The following is a 19,259-nucleotide window of genomic DNA, read 5'->3' as shown; positions in this document are numbered from 1 at the left end:
AACTTGTATTATTTCTGACAATTTCTAGGCTATATTTTATAGTCCATTAAAAAAAATAAAGGCTATGTTTTATTCAAGTGAAGATTTGCTGATTTATTTTTCATTTTTCTTATATTTTGATTTTCATTAATTTTTTTTTTTCGGTTGTGGGGCTTGAACTCTGTGCCAGGGCACTGTCTCTGAGCTCTTCAGCTCAATGCTAGTGCTCTAACACTTGAGCCACAGCACCACTTGCAGATTTATTGGAAATAAGAATCTCATGGACTTTTCTGCCTACGCTGGCTTTGAACCGAGCTCCTCAGATCTCAGCCTCCTGAGTAGCTAGGATTATAGGTGGGAGCCACCAGCACCCGGCTATTAAATAATTTTGACGTTAGAGTTGACTAAATTTATAAGTGATCCCTAAGTTAGTTTTATGTAAAGGTTACTATGTGTTATCATCAGTTACCATACTTGTAAAATTTTTGTTGTATGCAGCATATAATATATATAATTATATTATATAATTATATGCAGCATATAAATATATAATTTTGTTGTATGCAGCATATAATTATTATTATTGTTGTATGCAGCATATATGTAAGTATATTCTTGGTGATCTATAGCTCATTATTAGTTTTATAAGAACAAAATCTGATAGTTTTAGGGTAAAAATGATCATTAAGCTTACCTTTTATGATGTTTGTTTATCTTAAGTGGACCATCTCAGTTCAAGAATCATTTAATGCCTGGAAAGAATAATTCTGATATGGATGACAAAGTTCAGGAAAGTTCAGGTAAATTACTGTTTATTCTATTGTTTTACTTTTTTATGACATTATAGGTATATAATAAATTCTGTTGTGTTTTGTTTACTTACATTTTTACTAATCACAAATGTATATTGACTACTTAATTGTGAGATCCTTACTTTTTAGTGGGAAAATTAAAAGAATATAGTGACTGACAGTTCTTTCTTTTAAGTAGAACATAATAAAATACTCATACTTAAGTATGTACTCCAGTGTGTAAACATGTTCAGCTAATACAAATATTAAGGGATACATAGAGCAGGTTTAACCATCTACTGATGGATGTCAGTAGTCTTGGGTTATAGTATATATTTTTTCTTTGTTTGAAATAAAACTTCCCATGTGAAAGTTTTTTTTTTAATTTTTTTTTTTTTTTTGGGGTCCGATCGTGGGACCTGAACTCTGGGCCTAGGTGCTGTCCTTCAGCTCTTCAGCTCAAGGCTAGCACTCTACCACTTGAGCCACAGCACCACTTCCGGCTTTTTTTCTTTTTGCTTATGTGGTGCTGGGGAATCGAACCCAGGGCCTCATACATGCCAGGCAAGCACTCTACCACTGAGCCACCTTCCCAGCCCCCTTTTTTTAAATGTTTAAAGAGAGGCCATAATTTATTCCCATGTGAAAGTTTTTTTTTAAATGCTTAAAGAGAGGCATAATTTATTTCATTCTCCCACAGAATGTGTGCTTAAGTATGATTTGTTACATTACTTTTTCCTTTCCTAACTCACTAATATCTTTCCTTTTTAATTCCTTTTTCTCTTGTCTTTAGATGTATGTTTTTCCTCTTTTTAAATTCTTAAACATTTTGTATAATTATTAAGGAAGAAATTTTTTCTTTTTTTTTTAGGATAGAATTATTTATTTACCAGACAAATCATATGCCTTATTTAAATATATCAATATCTCCGTATTAAATTACAAATAACTCACATAACTTCACATAGGGAGAAAAATAGGAATAAATTCTAGGAAAATTTAAAATGTATGTCTCTACAGTTTAAAAGCTATTTTACTCAACACTTAACTCTAAAAGGAATCATAATGACACAAGATTATGGCACCTGGTAATTATGGACCAGGAAGAAATTTTTTCTGAGTACAATTTTAGCTTTTTTTTTTAGACTTTATAGATAAAGTTATTATGATCTTTTTGCACAAAATAGTTTTTCATTATGCTATTCTCATCTGTGTATCAAATATACTGAGATCTTACTCCTTCATTCTTTCTTATCTCCCTACTCACTTTCTCTGGTGCGCCCCTCTCACCATACTAAAAGTAAATCTTCTTTGATATTAATTTTTTTTTCAATTTAGATTCCACATAATGGGACCAAGCATGTAGTATTTGTCTTTGTGAGTCCAGCTCATTTTGCTTAACATCAGTTTTCCTGCAGATGACAAGAGTGTATTTTTTTTTGTCAGTCGTGGGGTTGAACTCCAGGCTTGGGCACTGTCCCTTAGCTCTTCAGTTCAAGGCGAGTGTTCTGCCGCTTGAGCCAAAGCTCTACTTCTGGTTTTCTAGTGGTTTATTGGAGAGAAGAGTCTCACAGACTTTCCTGCCTGGGCTGGCTTTGAACTGTGAGCCTCAGATGTCAGCCTCCTGAGTAGCTAGGATTACAGATGTGAGCCACTGGTGCCCAGCTAAGATTGTATTTATTTTTATGGCTGAATAATATTGCTATGTATTTATACCATAATTTCTTTTTCCATTGATCCATTAATGACACCTAGACTGGTTCCTAGAAATATATCTAAATATATATTGCTAGAAGTAATATATAGTACATATAATGGATAGTATGTAGTATAGTATATGGTATCTATTGTATACTGGCTTTAATACCTTTGTGTATATGATCAGGAGCAATATAGTTGAATTATATGGTAGAATTGTTTTTAAATCCTTCATACTGACTTAGGCTTAATTTGTGACTTTACTAGCTGTCCTTTTATATTTTTGTGTATATTTATATATGAATGTATATCTATGTGTATCTATGCAAAATATATGTATGTATATGTGATACATATATGCATGTGTGTGTGTGTGTGTGTGTGTGTGTGCGCGCGCGTGTGCGCCAGTCCTGGGGCCTGAACTCAGGGCCTGATTGCTGTCTCAGCTTTTTTTTTTTTTTTTTTTTGTCGTCCATGGGACTTGAACTCTGGGTCTGGGTGCTGTCCGTTCAGCTCAAGGTGATCGTTCTACCAGTTGAGCCACCACTTACAGTTTTCTGGTGGTTAATTGGAGATCAGAGTCTCATGGACTTTCCTGCCTGGGCTGCCTTTGAACCACGGTCCTCAGATTTCAACCTCCTGAGTAGCTAGGATTATAGGCGTGAGCCACTGGCACTTGGCTGTCTCAGCTCTTTTTGCTCTGGGCTAGTGCTCTAGCACTTGAGCCACAGCTCCACTTCTGGCTTTTTTGGTGATTATTTGAAGATAAGAATCTCATGGGCTTCCTGTCTGGACTAGCTTTAAACCATTGTCAGCCTTCTGAGTATCTAGGATTACAGGCATGATCCAACAATGCCCTACTTTTTAAAAAATATATTTTTTTTTACCTTTAAGTAATGGTACAAAGGAGTTGCCATTCGACAAAGTGCTTATGAACACAATACATCTTGATCTGTATATTCCCTTTCATCCTTCTCCCCCATCCCTCCCAACTTCTCCTCTTCAGTTTTCTTAGGTTTATAGAATATGCATTGAATTTTATGACTTCATTACCTTTGCTTATCTGTAAAATTGTGATATTCTAATTGCATAGCTTAATAAACCTAGTGTGTGGTAATTAGCTAATGTTGGCTGTTATTTTAAGTAGTTTTGTTCTTTTGTTAGTATTTTCATATTTAGTTTCACTGTTGTAGAGAGTTTTCCCTGTGGGGTGTGTGTGTATGTACACATGTATATATTTATATATGCATGCGTAAATGGGTAAATTTATTTATTTATGAATGTTAGAACTCAGAGCCTCAAGCTTTCTAGACAGTTACTCTTCTACTCCAGCCATTCCTCCAGCCTCATTTGCTCTGCTGATTACTTTTGAGATAGAGTCTGTTTTTTTTTCCCCTGGCAACTCACTGTCATGATCCTCCTATTTATACTTCTCATTGTAGTTGCTTTGACAGGCACATGTCAACATATTCAGTATTTTCTGCTGAGATGACATCTTACATACTTTGGCTAGGCCTTGAACCAATATCCTTCCAGCCTACCAGATGGCTAGGATTATAGACATTGGTCACTTCTCCCAGCTCTGTATTACTTGTTTGAATTACATTGTTTGGAATTCAAATGTATGCTTACTTTTTTATAAATTTTCCATAGTAACTTTAAAAAGGGAATTTTTTAAATTATTTTCGAATTTTTAAAAATATATTTTTTATTGTAAAGATACTGTACAGAAGGAGTACAGTTACATGAGTAAGATAATAAGTACATTTCCTATCGAGTATTGTTACTCCCTCTTTTGTTTTTCTCCTACCATCCTTTCCCTCATCACCTCCCCAACTCGTCTTCCCCCCACCCCTCGAATTTGTAAAATTCATTTTCAACAGTCTTTTACATCTCATTGCTACAATGGGTCAACCTGTATCCTTATTTCAGCATTTTGTTATTTCCCTTTCCCTCCCCAAGTTAAAAAAATGTGTATACAAGATGCAGGGCACCCTAATCAAATACAGTGAAAACAGGGATTATAGGGGAAGAACATACAAAAGAAACAAAAAAAAAAAATCACACAGTATAACTGATCTGTGGAAGGGAAAGGGAATCACAGAAACAGCAGGACAAAGGATAAACTAATGCAACAATGATACTTACTAGACACTATGTTGGCAATGAACTTTATAATTTGTTGAGGAGAGGAGTGGAGAGGGTAGGGTAAGTGGGAGAAAATGAGGGAAGGATTCTTTTAAAAAGAATCCAATACTTATTTATATATTTATATTAATAGGACTTTCTGGTTCATAACTATCAGTACAGACACAGACAAGATGAGTTAGAGAACCATGCTGCTGATGAAATAGTGCCCCATTGGGAAGGTCAAAAGCAAGCCCAAAAATTAACATTGTAATTTTAAAGTGTACTGTTTGCAGTTATTTCCCCCTTTGGTTTATACCCTGTTGTCACTGATTTTGATTTAGGTACCCTTTGTCTTGTTTATAAGGTTATCTGGTTTGGGGAAGGGAAGGGAAATCACAGAAATGGTGAGACAAAGGACAAAGGGTGAACCATTGCAACAGTGATACTCCCAAGACACTATGTTGGAAATGAGCTTTACAACTTGTGGTGGGAATGGGAGCGGGATGAGTCAGGGAGGAGGGAAAGCGGGAGAAAAGTAGGGATGGGGTAACAATGTTCAAGAATTGTGGGCTGGGAAGGTGGCTCAGTGGTAGAGCCTTGTCTCTTCTATGTTTACATATGTCTCTATATGTTTACATATTATTGTCTGTGAACTGTTTGTGAGAGCAGCTGCGTACGTGATGAACTATTATTCTTGAATATTCTGGAGTTCAGAACTATTCTCTTTAGATGAGAAATGAACATTAATACAACACTGTTAATCATTTTGTTTTCATTTAAATTTTAGCAGCAGCCTATCCAAACTTCCCTGTGGTTTACAATCCAGTCCTGAATCATGGATTGCATTTAAATTGCTATGTCTCTTAGTTTTCTTTGTCTTGGAATTGTTCTGTAGCCTTTTTCTAACCTAACCTTGACATTTTTGAAGAATATAGGCTTTCATTCTTTAGGGTGATCTTCAACCTGAGTATCTCTGATGTTTCTTCATGATCAAAGCAATGACAAAAGTATTTGACAGGAGTATTAAAGAATGATTCTTTTCTTTGTGCATCACAGTGGGAGAGGTGGTATGGTGTTAACTGATCTACTTCTGATGGTTTTAATCTAGTCTCAAGTTACTGTCTGCCAAGTTTTTCACTTCTGTAATATGTGTTCCTTTTTTCTTTGTGGAGTGATATTTTGATGTTTCTATATCCTATCCTATTTTACCCTTTTATTTATCAACCATAGGATCCATATTCACTTTTACTTCATTAACTACTTGGTTGCCTGCCTACTGTAAGAAATATTTTTGACCCCATTTACATCAGTGTGGACTACTGGTTTCTTTTTTTTTTTTTTGGTCGGTTGTGGGACTTGAACTCTGGGCTTGGGCGCTCTCCTTCAACTCTTCAGTTCAAGGCGAGCACTCTTATCACTTGAGCCACAGTGCCACTTCTGGTTTTCTGAGTGGTTTATTAGAGATAAGAGTTTCATGGACTTTCCTGCCTGGGCTGGCTTTGAACTGCGATCCTCAGATCTCAGCCTCTTAAGTAGCTAGGATTACAGCCGTGAGCCACTGGCGCCCGGCTCTTTTTATTTTTTATTTAAATTTTTTTATTATAAAGTTGTTGTACAGATGGGTTACAGTTACATGAGTAAGGTAATAAGTACATTTCCTATCGAGCATTGTTACCCCCATCCTTTGTTTTTCCCGTACTCTCCCCTCCCCCCAAGTTGTAAAGTTCGTTTTCAATATAGTGTCTTGTACGTCTCATTCTTACAATTGGTCTACCTGTATCCTTGTTTCAGCATTTTGTTCTTTCCTTTCCCCTCCCCAAGTTAGAAAAATGTATATACAAGATGTAGGACAGCAGAATCAAATACAGTGACAATGGGTTATACAATAGGGAGAACAACATTTTACCCTTCCATTTATAAGCCATAGGATCCATATTTTATTCACTTTTACTTCATTAATTACTTGGTTGCCTACTGTATGTGTGTGTGTGTGTGTGTGTGTGTCGGTTGTGGGGCTTGAACTCTGGGCCTGAGTGCTGTCCCTGAACTCTTCAGCTCAAGGTGAGCACTCTACCACTTGAACCACAGTATTACTTCTGATTTTCTGGTAATTAAATTGGAGATAGGAGTCTCACAGAGTTTCCTGCCTGGGCTGGATTTTAACCACAATCTTCATATCTCAGCCTCCTGAGTAGCTAGGATTACAGGCATGAGGCACCAGCACCTGGCTTGTAAGAAATTTTTGACCCCATTTATTTACATCAGTGTGGACTACTGGTTTTTTCTTTTATTTGATGGGGTTTTAATGTTAAACTATCATTTATTCTAACACTCATGTTATGCCAGGTATATGCAGGCGGTGTTCTTTCATCTGGTCTTGGTGAGTTTTTTGGTCATATTTCTATCATTCTTGAATGCTGTCTACTTTTTCGGGGAGCAGGGGCGTGATGGTGGGAAAAATCACATAAGATATTGTGGGCTTTTCTCCCTGACTAGCTTTGGAATTAGTTATTTCTTTGAAGGAACCTATTTCTTTTTAAAGTAAATGCCATCTAGAATCCCAGATCTGAGTATTGGTTGCTATCTGCTTCTTTGCTTTTTCAGTGAACCTAGATAAGAAATACAGATAGACAGACAGACAGACAGACAGACAGACAGACAGACAGACAGACACACACACACACACACATACACAGACACACACACAGTAACTTGGGAATACATATCATTATTTCTATTTAGAATCCATGAATTTAAAATAATACCATTCCAACATAGACTTCTCCCCTACTTTTTAAAAAAATAAAATTCTTCTCAAGTAGTGAGAAACTTGATTCCCATAATTCCAGTACAAATCCCAAATTCCCAGAACAATTGCTTATTTGTTCAATTTCTTCTATGTTACCACCAACTGCCTCCAAGGGCCACTGCTATTGAAAAATTTTCTTCTATGTCGCACCTGAGAATAGAATAAAAGCTTTGACTTACTTTTCAGTAAAATATGCATATTTTATACAGCATGAAATGTTCCAGTTATGTATCATGGCATAACAACCCTAAATTCAGGGTCTTTGGACAGTTGTTGATTGTGTGGTTCTGTCAAGTTGGTTTTACTAGATAGTCCTTAATGGTGTTTTCATGGTTTTATAGTTGGCTACAAGCTTTTGAGTGCAGTCATACAGAAGTTCAGCTGGGCTAGACATCTAAAATGACTTTCTCAATTTTGTTTTTGGTACTCATCTAGAATGACAGGAAAGCATAGGGCAAGTTCAGAATCTCATTTATACATGGCTTTTACTCATGACCATCTTTGGTTTTCTCACAGCATGACAATCTCAGATGGTTAATCTTTGTATCATTGTTGTCTCCCCCAAAGTGAGATTCCCTAGTGGAACCTGCTAGCCTTCCAAATCCTAGGAAGTCATTTTGTTGCATTGCAAGTTACTACAGGCAGGAGATATTCCCTGTTCTCCCCTCCCCTCCTCCTCTCCTCGCCTTCCCTAGATCTACTTCTGCCTTCTTGCTGGGAAATAAGAGATAAGAATTTCTTAGTCTTTCCTGCCTGGATTGACTTTGAACCTAGATCCTCAAATCTCAGCTTTTTGATTAACTAGGATTACTGGCAAGAGCCACCAGTATCTGGTGAAACATTGTTTCATGATAGGGAAGAATTCTTCATAGAAAGGGAACTGAGGACTGCTATTTTTAAATCCTTCACCACAATTAAAGCTGAATGTCTGAACAATTAAGTTTACACTTATATTTTTGAGTGGATCATAGGTTACATTAATTCTACAGAATTCATCAGTGATTTATTTCTCCTGTTAGTGAACAATAGAAAAATTGTGTTTGTTATATTTAACTGGTAATGTTATTTAAGTTTATTCATTGTGTCAAAAACTAGAGAAATGTCGGGGCTGGGAAGGTGGCTCAGTGGTAGAGCACTTGCCTTGCATGCATGAGGCCCTGGGTTGGATTCCTCAGCACCACACAAGCAAAAAGAAAAAAGCCGGAAGTGGCGCTGTGGTTCAAGTGGTAGAGCGCTAGCCTTGAGCTGAAGAGCTGAGGGACAGCACCCAGGCCCAGAGTTCAGGCTCCACGACTGGACCCCCCGCCCCCCCAAAAAAAAAAAAACTAGAGAAATGTTATATTACTATATTGTTTTTTCTTAGTTTTCCTTCCTTTACAATGAAAAAGAGAAAAGCAGTAAAATGTATTGTCCTGTCAAGTTTTGCTTAAAATACACTTTACTTGGCCAAGTCAACATGGAATTTAAGTGAATGTAGGTCAATATGGAATATGAAGGCATTAGTTATAACATTATCATTTGCATTCTACAGATGGTTCACCAGTAAAAAGATCTAAAGTAGCACCAGATAAGAAATTACATCATAAATTAGGTAAGTCTTTTGTATATTATTTCCACTGAAGAATGGAATGCTACTAAGTCTCAACTAAAAAAAAAAAAATTGCAGTGGTGTAGGTTGAACCCAGGGCTTTGTGCATGTTAGTCCGGTGTTTGTTTTTTTTTGGGGGTCCGGTCATGGGGCCTGAACTCTGGGCCTGGGCGCTGTCCCTCAGCTCTTTAGCTCAAGGCTAACGCTCTACTAGTTGAGCCACAGTGCCACTTCCGGCTTTTTTCTTATGAGGTTCTGAGGAATCGAACCCAGGGCCTCATGCATGCAAGGCAAGCGCTCTACCACTGAGCCACCTTCCCAGCCCGTAGTCCGGTGTTTTATCACTGAGCTACATCCCAGCATTTGTTTATTTTGGTAGGTGGGGCAAGTCACAGTCACCAGCTGCATTCTAGAGAGGTGATTGTATAACGGCACTCATTACCTTGAGAATAATATGTCTACCACATAAAGCTGATTTAAATTGGAAAACATTAATTGTTTAAGGATTTTCATAGTACTAGTTTGGAATCCATACTACTTTTTAAAATAACTTGCTGTCTTGAGGGCGGAAGTTAGGACAAAAGAGAATTATGGTAAAAGTTGCCTGAAAGTTACCAAATAGGAAGAGTAAGAACCAGTTTCTTGGAGGGCAAGGAGAGGAAGAAGAAGGAAGAGAAGGAAGGGAGGGAGGGAGAAATAGCAGGAGGGAGAAGAGGGGAGGGAGGAAGAATGGGAAAGGAAAGGAGTTTATGAAAGTGTAGGTATAAAATAAAAGATTATGGAAGAATTAGTAAACAGAAAGGTAAATGTTAGAAAGTTTTAGACAAATTAGAATTTAAAGTTAAAACTGATTAAGGTTAGGCAGAGTGCCTATAGGCTCATGCCTATAATCCTAGCTACTCAGGAGGCTGAGATTCTAGGACCAAGGTTCAAAGCCAGGCCTGGCCACAGAAGTCCATGAAGACTCTTTATTTCCAACTAATCACCAAAAAACAAAAACCAGAAGTAAAGTTGTGAGTCAAGTGGTAGAATGCTAGTCTTGAGCACAAAAACTCAGAGATAGTACCCAGGCCCTAAGTTCAAGTCCTAGGACCACCATACACACACATACACAAAACTTGATTAAGGTTAAAGCTGAAGTTGTTAAGGACTTAATGATAGTCATTTATGATTAAGATAGAAAAATAAAAGTTGTGTGTGCCAAATAACCTAGCAACTGACTATGAATAAAGAAAAATAAATTGAAAAAGCAAGAAGATACTCACTAAAACAATATAATTATAATGGAGAGCTCTCAGAATTAGAAATCATTAGGACACACAGCATAAAAGGATATAGGAATTTGACAGTATAATGAAAAAGTATTTCATATATGCAGGTTTGCATTGTTTAGATGAAGATGAGTGTCTTCCACATTGTTAGCCCTGGGAATTAGCAAGGTTATATGTCTTGACCCACTTAGAAGCCTGATTTTGCATTGGCTCTTCTTTCTGTATCTGCAAAATCATATCTTAAAATTTTGTTTTTCTAGCTTTTTTTCTAGAAGCGTTTATGATTTAAAAGATAATATGAATCCCATGACTAAACAATCCTCTTCACTAAATATTTACATTTTATCTAAAATCTTTTTCAGTATTACCTTCCCATACACCAAATGTTCGAAGGACCAAGAGAATACGTTTGAGACCTTTGGAATACTGGCGAGGGGAGCGAGTAGATTATCATGAGAGACCATCAGGTGAAGTTTTACCTTACGGTATAGAAAACTAAGCCTTGCACCACTCTGTTGCTCAGGCCTATAATCCTCAGGAGACCAAGATTTGAGAACAGCCCAATAAATAAATGCTTGAGACTTTTATCTCCAATTAAACAGTTAAAAGCTGGAAGTAGATGTGTGGTTCAAGTAATAAAGTGCCAGCTATGAGAGAAAAAGCTGAGAGCTGGCACCAAAAGAAGAAAAAAAAAAACTAAAAAGTTCTATAACACATGTACTAGGTCTATAACTCATGTACCAGGTACTGTCCTATATATTTACATTACCTCATTTAATCATTACCTTCCAAAAACAGGATAAGAGTAGGTTAGGATCCAGATTTACCTGATTACTGCAGAGGTGATCATTTAAAAAAAAAAATCTCTTTGGTACCTAGTTGATTGTACGCTTTGTTGTGTTTTATTATTTTCTGACAAGGTTTCTAGTTACATCAAATGAAACATTAGATTAGAACAAGAATATAATAGCTGGTTAAGTTGAAGTATTTTCCATAATTATATTTATCAACCATTCTCTAATATTTTTCTACAAAGTAGTAGCAATTAGGCAATAAACTATAGTGTTATCTTAAAATTCTTTTTCGTGAGTAGACTTCAGAGGACACACATATATATCCTACTACTAAGTCATTATTGGCTTCTGCTTTTTTTATTTTAACCAACTTCACTGAAAACTATTGATTTCAAGTAAGTAATTATTTAGTCATATTTTATCAATGTGTCTAGACTTTTAGAGTAGTAGAGACACAGTAAAACTGGTTAGTATTGTGTTCGAAATTGAGCTATTTGCTATAGAATCTAGAAATACCAACTTTCCTGGAAATGGAACATACTTAAAGAGTTTTGTTTCAAGTTTTTTTGCTTGATATTTTTTACCTTCTTTGTTGTTGAATTTCAGGAGGATTTGTGATTGGTGGAATACTATCCCCAGACATAGTATCATCTAAAAGGAAAGCAAAAGAAAATGTGGGCAAAGTGAACAAAATAACTAATAGGAAAAGGATCTGTCTTGACAGCAATGAAAGAAGTATGAACTTATTCTTAAAAGTAACTTTTATATTTTATTTTAAAAAACAATACTTTGGGAAGAAACTGCAAAATTTGAGATTTTTGTTTAAGAATTTCTGATATAATTAAGTAAAAGTCCAACTTTTTTGTCAAGTTTTTAAAGTAAGCTAATTTTATTCTTAGAAAAGTGTCATTAATGGCATGTTCTTAAACATTTTCTCTTGAGTAAATTACACAGTCAAAATGGAACTTTCTTTTTCCATACCCATACTATGGTTACAGTAGACATTTTAATAATTTTTTTCTAAAGTTTATTGTGTAATTCTGTTTTTCACAGTATGTAAAATTCCATTTAGATTGTTCATGAAATAAGCATTTGAGTTCATATGTTATATTGGTTTACAGAAAAATAGGAAGTTTCAGATATGTGCTTCTATATTAAATCATTGTGGGATGTTTTTTGAATGTTTTTGAATTTTTGTGTATTAGAGTGACTGTTTATAAACAAAAAGTGATCTCTGTCAGTTTTCTTGCATAACTTCTCTAACTGTATTTTGTATTGGACTTTTTAAATATAACTGAGAAGAATTTTAAGTAAGTTTATATTTTAATGGTATCTCTTTCACAGAAAATCAAGTTAAAGTAACTTTGGATATACCTGTAGGAGATCCTTTGCAGCCAACAGAAGTAAAGGATCCAGAAACAAGAGAGATTATTCATATGGGTAAATTCAAGAATGATATGGAAGATTTTTAATGATAACAAACTGGTGACTTTATGATTCATATGCCTACTTTCTTCACTGTTTTAGCACTGATGGCTTAATTCCAATAAGCATCCTATATGAGAAGAACTGTGGAGAAATATGGATATCATTCTATCAGGGACTTACTGTTCTCTAGACTGCAGGTGTTAACATTGCAATCAGGAAGATTATCTTAGCTAGGCACTGATGGCTCATTTGTGAACTCCTAGCTATTTGGAAGGCTAAGAGCTGGCCTGGGGAAGAAAAGTTCTGGGAGTGTGGCTCAAATGATATAGTGCTATTTTAGCGTGCACAAAGCCTTGAGTTCAAATAGCAGGACAGCCAAAGAATAAGTATTACCCCTTACCCAACAGAGTCTGGGTCTTTTTTTTTTTTTACTAGAAAATAATATGAGAACAGGAGTTGTTCATGGATAAAAATATCAAGTTAGTTCGAAGACCCCAGGATATACTCATTATGGGGCCAGGCATGGATTGTGGCAGAGCCAGGCATTTTTTTGAATCTGTGGATCTATCATAGTACTGAAGACAAATCCTTTGTGAGGGTGACCATCAAGGACATCAGTTAGCTATACCAATATCAGCCTCAATTAGTAAGCCGGGCAGAAATCCTAGAAGCCTCTTGCTTAGTTTCTGGGATGCCCATAGATCAAGATCCCAAGTGGTAGATTATAGATGGGTAGAGGCTTAGGACATAGGGACTTGTCTATTTACCAGTCAATATTTACATACAGTAAATAGGTAAAATATCTCATCAATTGTTAGGACTGTGCCTGTTAGTAAAAAGGATTATTTATCCTAAGTCAGAGTATGAATAGGTCAAACACAATGGTAGCAATGATATTTCCTTTTAGAATTTTGGTTTTGAAATAGGTTTCACTTTACATCTTAAGTTATTATTTTGGCAGAAGCTGATGATTAAACAAAGCTGATAATTAAATAATGTGTTAATTATAAGGACTGGAATGGTTTGCCAGTCATTGGGAATTTTTTGAAAGTAAAATAGTGAACAAGTATAGTCTTAAATTGATTAAATGAAGACTTATTTAATTACTTATTTTCATGATGATGAGCTATTTGTATTATAGGCTATACTATTTAAAAATATACTCTTTTTTGTATTTCAACTTATTTTCCATTTTAGCTTTAATAGAAAGAACAATAATTCCATTATTATGATGCTAAAACTAACAGTGCCTACTTTGAGCCAGACATTGTTTTAAATAGTTTAAACATTAACTCTGATGTTCACAGCAGCTGGTTAACGTAGCTTAACGATTATTCGTTTTTTACAGAAAGGGAAATTGAAGTACAGAGGAAGGGAGGAAGGGATAAAAAAGAGAAGGGTAGCACATAAGCACAGTTGTATGCCTGGGTATGTAATTCACTTGCCTTCAGTTATGCTGTGTGTGAAATTTGACCTCTGGTATTTCAGCTTCAGAATAAAAGGTCATCAATGGTAACAATGTTTATTTATGTAAGGCAAGTTTTATATCTAGAAATAACTTTATTGTAAAAAACGTATGTATAATATTAATCAACATCATTGTTATTGCTTTGCATTACTGTTTTTCCCCTAGATCTTATAAGGCTCCGAGATACATACCAGTTTTTTATTGAGCATGGTGAGTTGAGAGTATATAAAACATTGGATACACCATTTTTTTCTACTGGGAAATTGATACTAGGACCCTGTGAAGAAAAGGGAAAGCAGCATGTTGGCCAAGATATATTGGTGAGTTATTTTTTTAAATATTCTTTAATTTTTGTTGGTTGCAAGGTTAGAATTCAGGACCTGGGTGCTGTCCCTGAGCCTTTTTGTGTTCAAGGCCATAGTGCCACTCCTGGTTTTTGTGTGGTTAATTGTAGACAAGAATCTCACTAGGTCTTTTTTGCCTGGGCTTCCTTTGAACTGTGATCTTCAGATCTCAGCCTCCTGGGTAGCTAGGATTACAGGCGTGATTTTGTCCGCTTCTTGTTTTTTATAGGTATACTTGTGAATTATTGAATTTGATGAGGCATTAAAGTGTTATTTTCTTCGTTATGATGTCATATTACTCTGAATCCTGTTATTGCACAGAATTTTTAAAAAAAATATCTAACTGACTCTTTGGAGTCAATTAGCGAAAGGTTATTTAAAAATACTAGATTATTGAAAGGAATGACATTGATCAAGATATATTCATAAACTGCCTTGTTAAATGACAACTCAACTACTTAACTACTTAAAGGTAATAAAAAAAAGTTATTAGATACAAAAAAAGATACTAGTTCTGTGTATTACACTATAACCTTAGGTTATGGGATTTAAGGCATGATCTTTACTTAAAGGATTTTAGATTATAAATTTCCAAATCATTGGAATTTCAGAACTGGAGAGCATTATAGAGATTGTCTAATCATATTTCTCTGATCATGCATTTGAGAAGCCAAAATTAAAAGACATCAAAAATTCTTTAAGTAGGGACCAGTAGTATGTGCCTATTAATAAATTGGGAGGCAGAGGAAGAAAGATCTGGAGTTTGAAGCCAACCTGGGCAAAGTTAGCAAGAGGAGACAGTATATTAGAAACAAAAGGGCTTTGAGCATAGTTCAAGTGGTGGAATGCTTACTAAACCATCATAAGGCTCTGGTTTTAGTCCTCAGTACCACAAAGTACTGATAATATTACAGCAACATTGTCTTTTAACTGGTTAGCAATAGACTCAAAGTCACCTTTGTTCCTCATTGGAGACATATCCATGCAACATTGATCTTGGGTGTATGTGTGTAATCTTGTATTCTGAACATGAAAATTGTAGAATTTTAAGGTATCTAATGTGCCTTCATTTAAAAAACATACTTAAAAAAATTATAGCTAAGGGATATATGTATATATATATATTTTTTTTTTTTTGGGTCTGGTCGTGGGGCCTGAACTCTGGGCCTGGGCGCTGTCCCTCAGCTCTTCAGCTCAAGTCTAGCGCTCTACCACTTGAGCCACAGCACCACTTCCGGCTTTTTTCTTTTTGCTTATGTGGTGCTGAGGAATCAAACCCAGGGCCTCAGGCATGCAAGGCAAGCGCTCTACCACTACTTCCCAGCCCCAGGAATATTGTTTAATATGCAATCTCTTAGGAATCTGAAAGGATGAAGTCAACAAAATAGGTTCTGAAGATTTGAGAGTCATCCAAAGAGAGTTATTATTCTGCATATTGTATTTCCTGTAAGGAAATCTGAAATGTCATTATTGTGATTTAATGTATTTTGTAGGTTTTTTATGTCAGTTTTGGTGATCTTTTGTGTACCTTACATGAAACACCTTACAGAATAACTACTGGGGATTCATTTTATGTTCCTTCAGGTAAGAATAACAAAAGACATTTTATTTCATGTAGTTTAAATATATATTTGTTGCTTATGTACACCATGAAAACTAAAGAAGCCACAATGGACAAAATGAAGTACTAGCCAGACATCAGTGGGTCACACTTATAATCCTAGTTACTCACAAGGCTGTGAGACAGGAGATCACATTTTGCAGCCAGTCTGGGCAGAAAAGTCTGAAAGACTTCCATTTTTAAAACAGCAAAAAGCAGGGCTGAAGGCTTGCCTGTAGTGGTAGAGTATGCCAGCTGAGCAAGCACAAGAACTTGAATGACCCTGAGTTCAACCCCTGGAATGGGGGAGGCAGGGAGAAGTACTGTCAAAGTAGTTGGGTACATATTTTTATTTTACCATTTGATAAATGTATAGTGTTTTTGAACCTGACTTTTTTTTGGGACAGTGCTAGTTGTTTTTTTTTTTTTTTTTAAACCAATCCTGGGGCTTATACTCAGGGCTTGGGCACTCCCTGAGCTGCTTTGGCTCAAGACTAGCACTCTTCCACTTGAGCAACAGCACTACTTCCAGCTTTTTCTGTTGATGTGGCACTGAGGAATTGAACCCTGGGTTTCATGCATGCTAGGCAAGCATTCTAAAACCAGTGCTAGGTTTTAAACTTAAGGCTTTGTGCTTGCTATGCAGGCACTCTTACCTCTGACCTCTGCGTTCAGCCTTTTTATGCTATAGTTTTGATATACAGAGTTTTGTATCTTGTCCATTCTAGTGCCTGGGCTTCAATCAACCCATTTAGGCAGTGCCTGGGCTTCAGTCAACCCATTTTAGGCTAGGATAATGATGTTAGTTGGGATAACAAGTGCATGCCACTGGACCTGGTGGCCCCTGCTTGAGAAGAAGCCCCACAAAATTTTCTGCCCGAGCTGTCCTTGAACTGTGAGCCTCCCAAGTAGCTAGGATGACATGTATGAACCACCAATATACATTAAATTTAATAAGAATTATTGTTGGATATGAACATATTAAATAGAAAGTATGTCACATTCTAGGATAGGGAAAAAACTATTCTGTTATCTCTAAGACATGTATATAGCCTGCTTTTAGTGGTTTATTTTAAACAGATCAGTGTACTTCTGTACAACACAATCATTGGGTATGAGTATTTTAATTGACCCATTTCTTTTTTTATTCATCCAACAAATTATAAGTTCTTTTTTTTTATTGTGAAAATACTGTACAGAGGGGTTACAATTACATGGGCAAGATAATGAGTACATTTCTTATCAAGCATTGTAGCCTCCTCCTTTGTTTCCCCTTCGCATCCCTTCCCCTCCTCCCCCCACTCCCCCACCCAACCCTCCCCCCCCCCCCCCCCACCAAAGTTGTAAAGTTCGTTTTCGACATAACAACTTGTACATCTCATTGTTGCAATGGGTCCACCTGTATCCCTTTGTTTTTTCCCTTCCCCTCCACAAATTATAACAACATCTAATAGAGTGAAAGCAGGGGTTATACCGTGGGGGAGGGACATACAAAGCAACAAAGAAATAATCTTATAATTGTGTTAGAAACAATCGCATGAAAGAAAAAAACATTTGAATACATATCTTAGGGTTCATTTCCCTAACGGTTCATTTCCCTAACATCAACTTAACTGACCTTTTCTGCTTGACTCAGTCATATACTAGTTTTTGCAAATAAGGGAAACCATGGGACCTATGTTTCTTTCAGCCTGGCTTACTTCACTTAGTATAATTTTTTCCAAGTCTTTCCATTTCCTAACAAATGGGGCAATGTCATTCTTTCTGATGGAGGCATAGAATCCTATTGTGTATATATACCACATCTTCTTGATCCATTCATCTACTGAGGGGCATCTGGGTTGGTTCCATATCTTAGCTATGGTAAATAATGCTGCAATAAACCTAGTCGTGCAGGTAGCTTTAGTGTGGTCTTGTTTGTGAAATTTGGGTAAATGCCCAAAAGTGGGATTGCTGGGTCATAGGGGAACTCTGTGTGGAGTCTTTTGAGGAACCTCCATACTACTTTATAAGTTCTTTTTTATAGCTACACCATTCTCTAAGAGCTTGGGAAGAATATCCCTGTAGAGCTTACATTTTGATGCCAGGAAACACTTTTTATGTACTTCTTATGTATTAACAGTGTTGTTTGTTAATATTTATTAATTCAGTTAATTATAATGTGTAGTTATTTCTAATACATGGAAAGTCAAAGTAATGGTAATCACCGTCTCAAATGACCCCGTCCATTTCACTTTTGCTGTTATAGAAACTAATTTAGTGTTAAGAACAGGTTTTGCCTTTAAAAAATTTTGAAATCTGTGTTTTACTTAACATTGTACTTTTTATACTTCCTTATGTATGTATAGATCTAGTTCAGGGAAACCTCATGATGATTGCTTGCAGGCAGAGGTTTTCTTGCACCATGTCTAATTTATTTCTACATTTGCTACAGAATGGTGAGAAATTTATATTCTTTCAGGCTTTATCTAAATTAAGAGGTAATGGTTAACACTTAGATCTTCCAATTTATGGAACTGAATGAAATGATTTAGAGTTAGATGAATTGTTTTTCTGTTACATTCTGCAGTGTTCAGATGGTGATGGAATGCTTGGACTCCTATGGAGATGGAAATAATTTTTTTTCTTATTGCTTCACTTTTAGGTAATTATTACAACATCAAAAACCTCCTGAATGAAGAAAGTGTTCTTCTTTTTACTCAAATAAAGAGATGAAAAGGCAAAGTTTAAATGTGTTTGTGTGTGTAAATATATTATGTACATATTACACACATGTGTATATATAAATGTATATACGTATATATGAAATAACTGTATAATTGGGATGTTTTTGTAATTGTCATTTTAAAATAAAAATTTTATTCAGTTTATGTAAATTTGGATTAAACATTTCATATTTTTAGTAAACATTTCATACTGCCATATGTACCTTCTAATTTTTCCATGAATACCCACATTGCCTGTAGTGATGTCCCTGTTGATGTACTATTTTAATAACATAGAAGGAATATGAAATCATCCGCACAGTGAATATAGAACACATCCTTGCCAGAAGAAATTGTCTGTTCATTTAGAACCATTCCAAATATAAGACCATTGATAATTAAATAATCTAATAATAGAAAACTGCATATAGTGACTGTCTGTATTAGTTTCCTAGGACTTAGTTGACAAAACACCACTCATGACTTAAATTGTTTTGTCTCAAAGCAAGATGTCATCATGGTAGTGTTGTCTTAGAGGATAACCTGTAGAGGATAACTTTCTTCTTTCTTTCTAATTTCTGTTGGCTTGCTGGCAGTCTTTGGCATTCCTTGGTTTGTAACTATAACCCTTCAATCCCTGCCCATGCTGACTAA

General features: G+C 35.8%; 1 protein-coding gene across 2 annotated transcripts in view; it reads left to right on the top strand.

Annotated features, from left to right (window-relative positions):
- The window catches only part of Cenpc (centromere protein C), a 48,796-nt gene extending 29,972 nt beyond the window's left edge, over positions 1–18,824 (top strand). Inside the window, exons 12-19 of one of the 2 annotated variants that reach the window (XM_042678315.1) lie at positions 700–779; positions 8,939–8,998; positions 10,629–10,733; positions 11,667–11,795; positions 12,405–12,500; positions 14,122–14,276; positions 15,794–15,884; positions 18,545–18,824. In XM_042678315.1, coding sequence (XP_042534249.1) covers positions 700–779; positions 8,939–8,998; positions 10,629–10,733; positions 11,667–11,795; positions 12,405–12,500; positions 14,122–14,276; positions 15,794–15,884; positions 18,545–18,615 — 787 coding nt within the window. In that variant the 3' untranslated portion in view covers positions 18,616–18,824. The remainder of the gene's footprint in view (positions 1–699; positions 780–8,938; positions 8,999–10,628; positions 10,734–11,666; positions 11,796–12,404; positions 12,501–14,121; positions 14,277–15,793; positions 15,885–18,544) is intronic. The other variant, XM_042678316.1, reaches the window with a different exon arrangement.
- The last annotated feature ends 435 nt before the right edge of the window (positions 18,825–19,259 follow it).

The sequence above is a fragment of the Dipodomys spectabilis genome, unplaced genomic scaffold (assembly GCF_019054845.1).
Source record: "Dipodomys spectabilis isolate Male_0828 unplaced genomic scaffold, ASM1905484v1 ptg000043l, whole genome shotgun sequence".
NCBI lineage: Eukaryota > Metazoa > Chordata > Mammalia > Rodentia > Heteromyidae > Dipodomys > Dipodomys spectabilis.
Note: the sequence above shows the minus strand (reverse complement) of the source record. Positions and strands in the feature narration are given on the sequence as shown.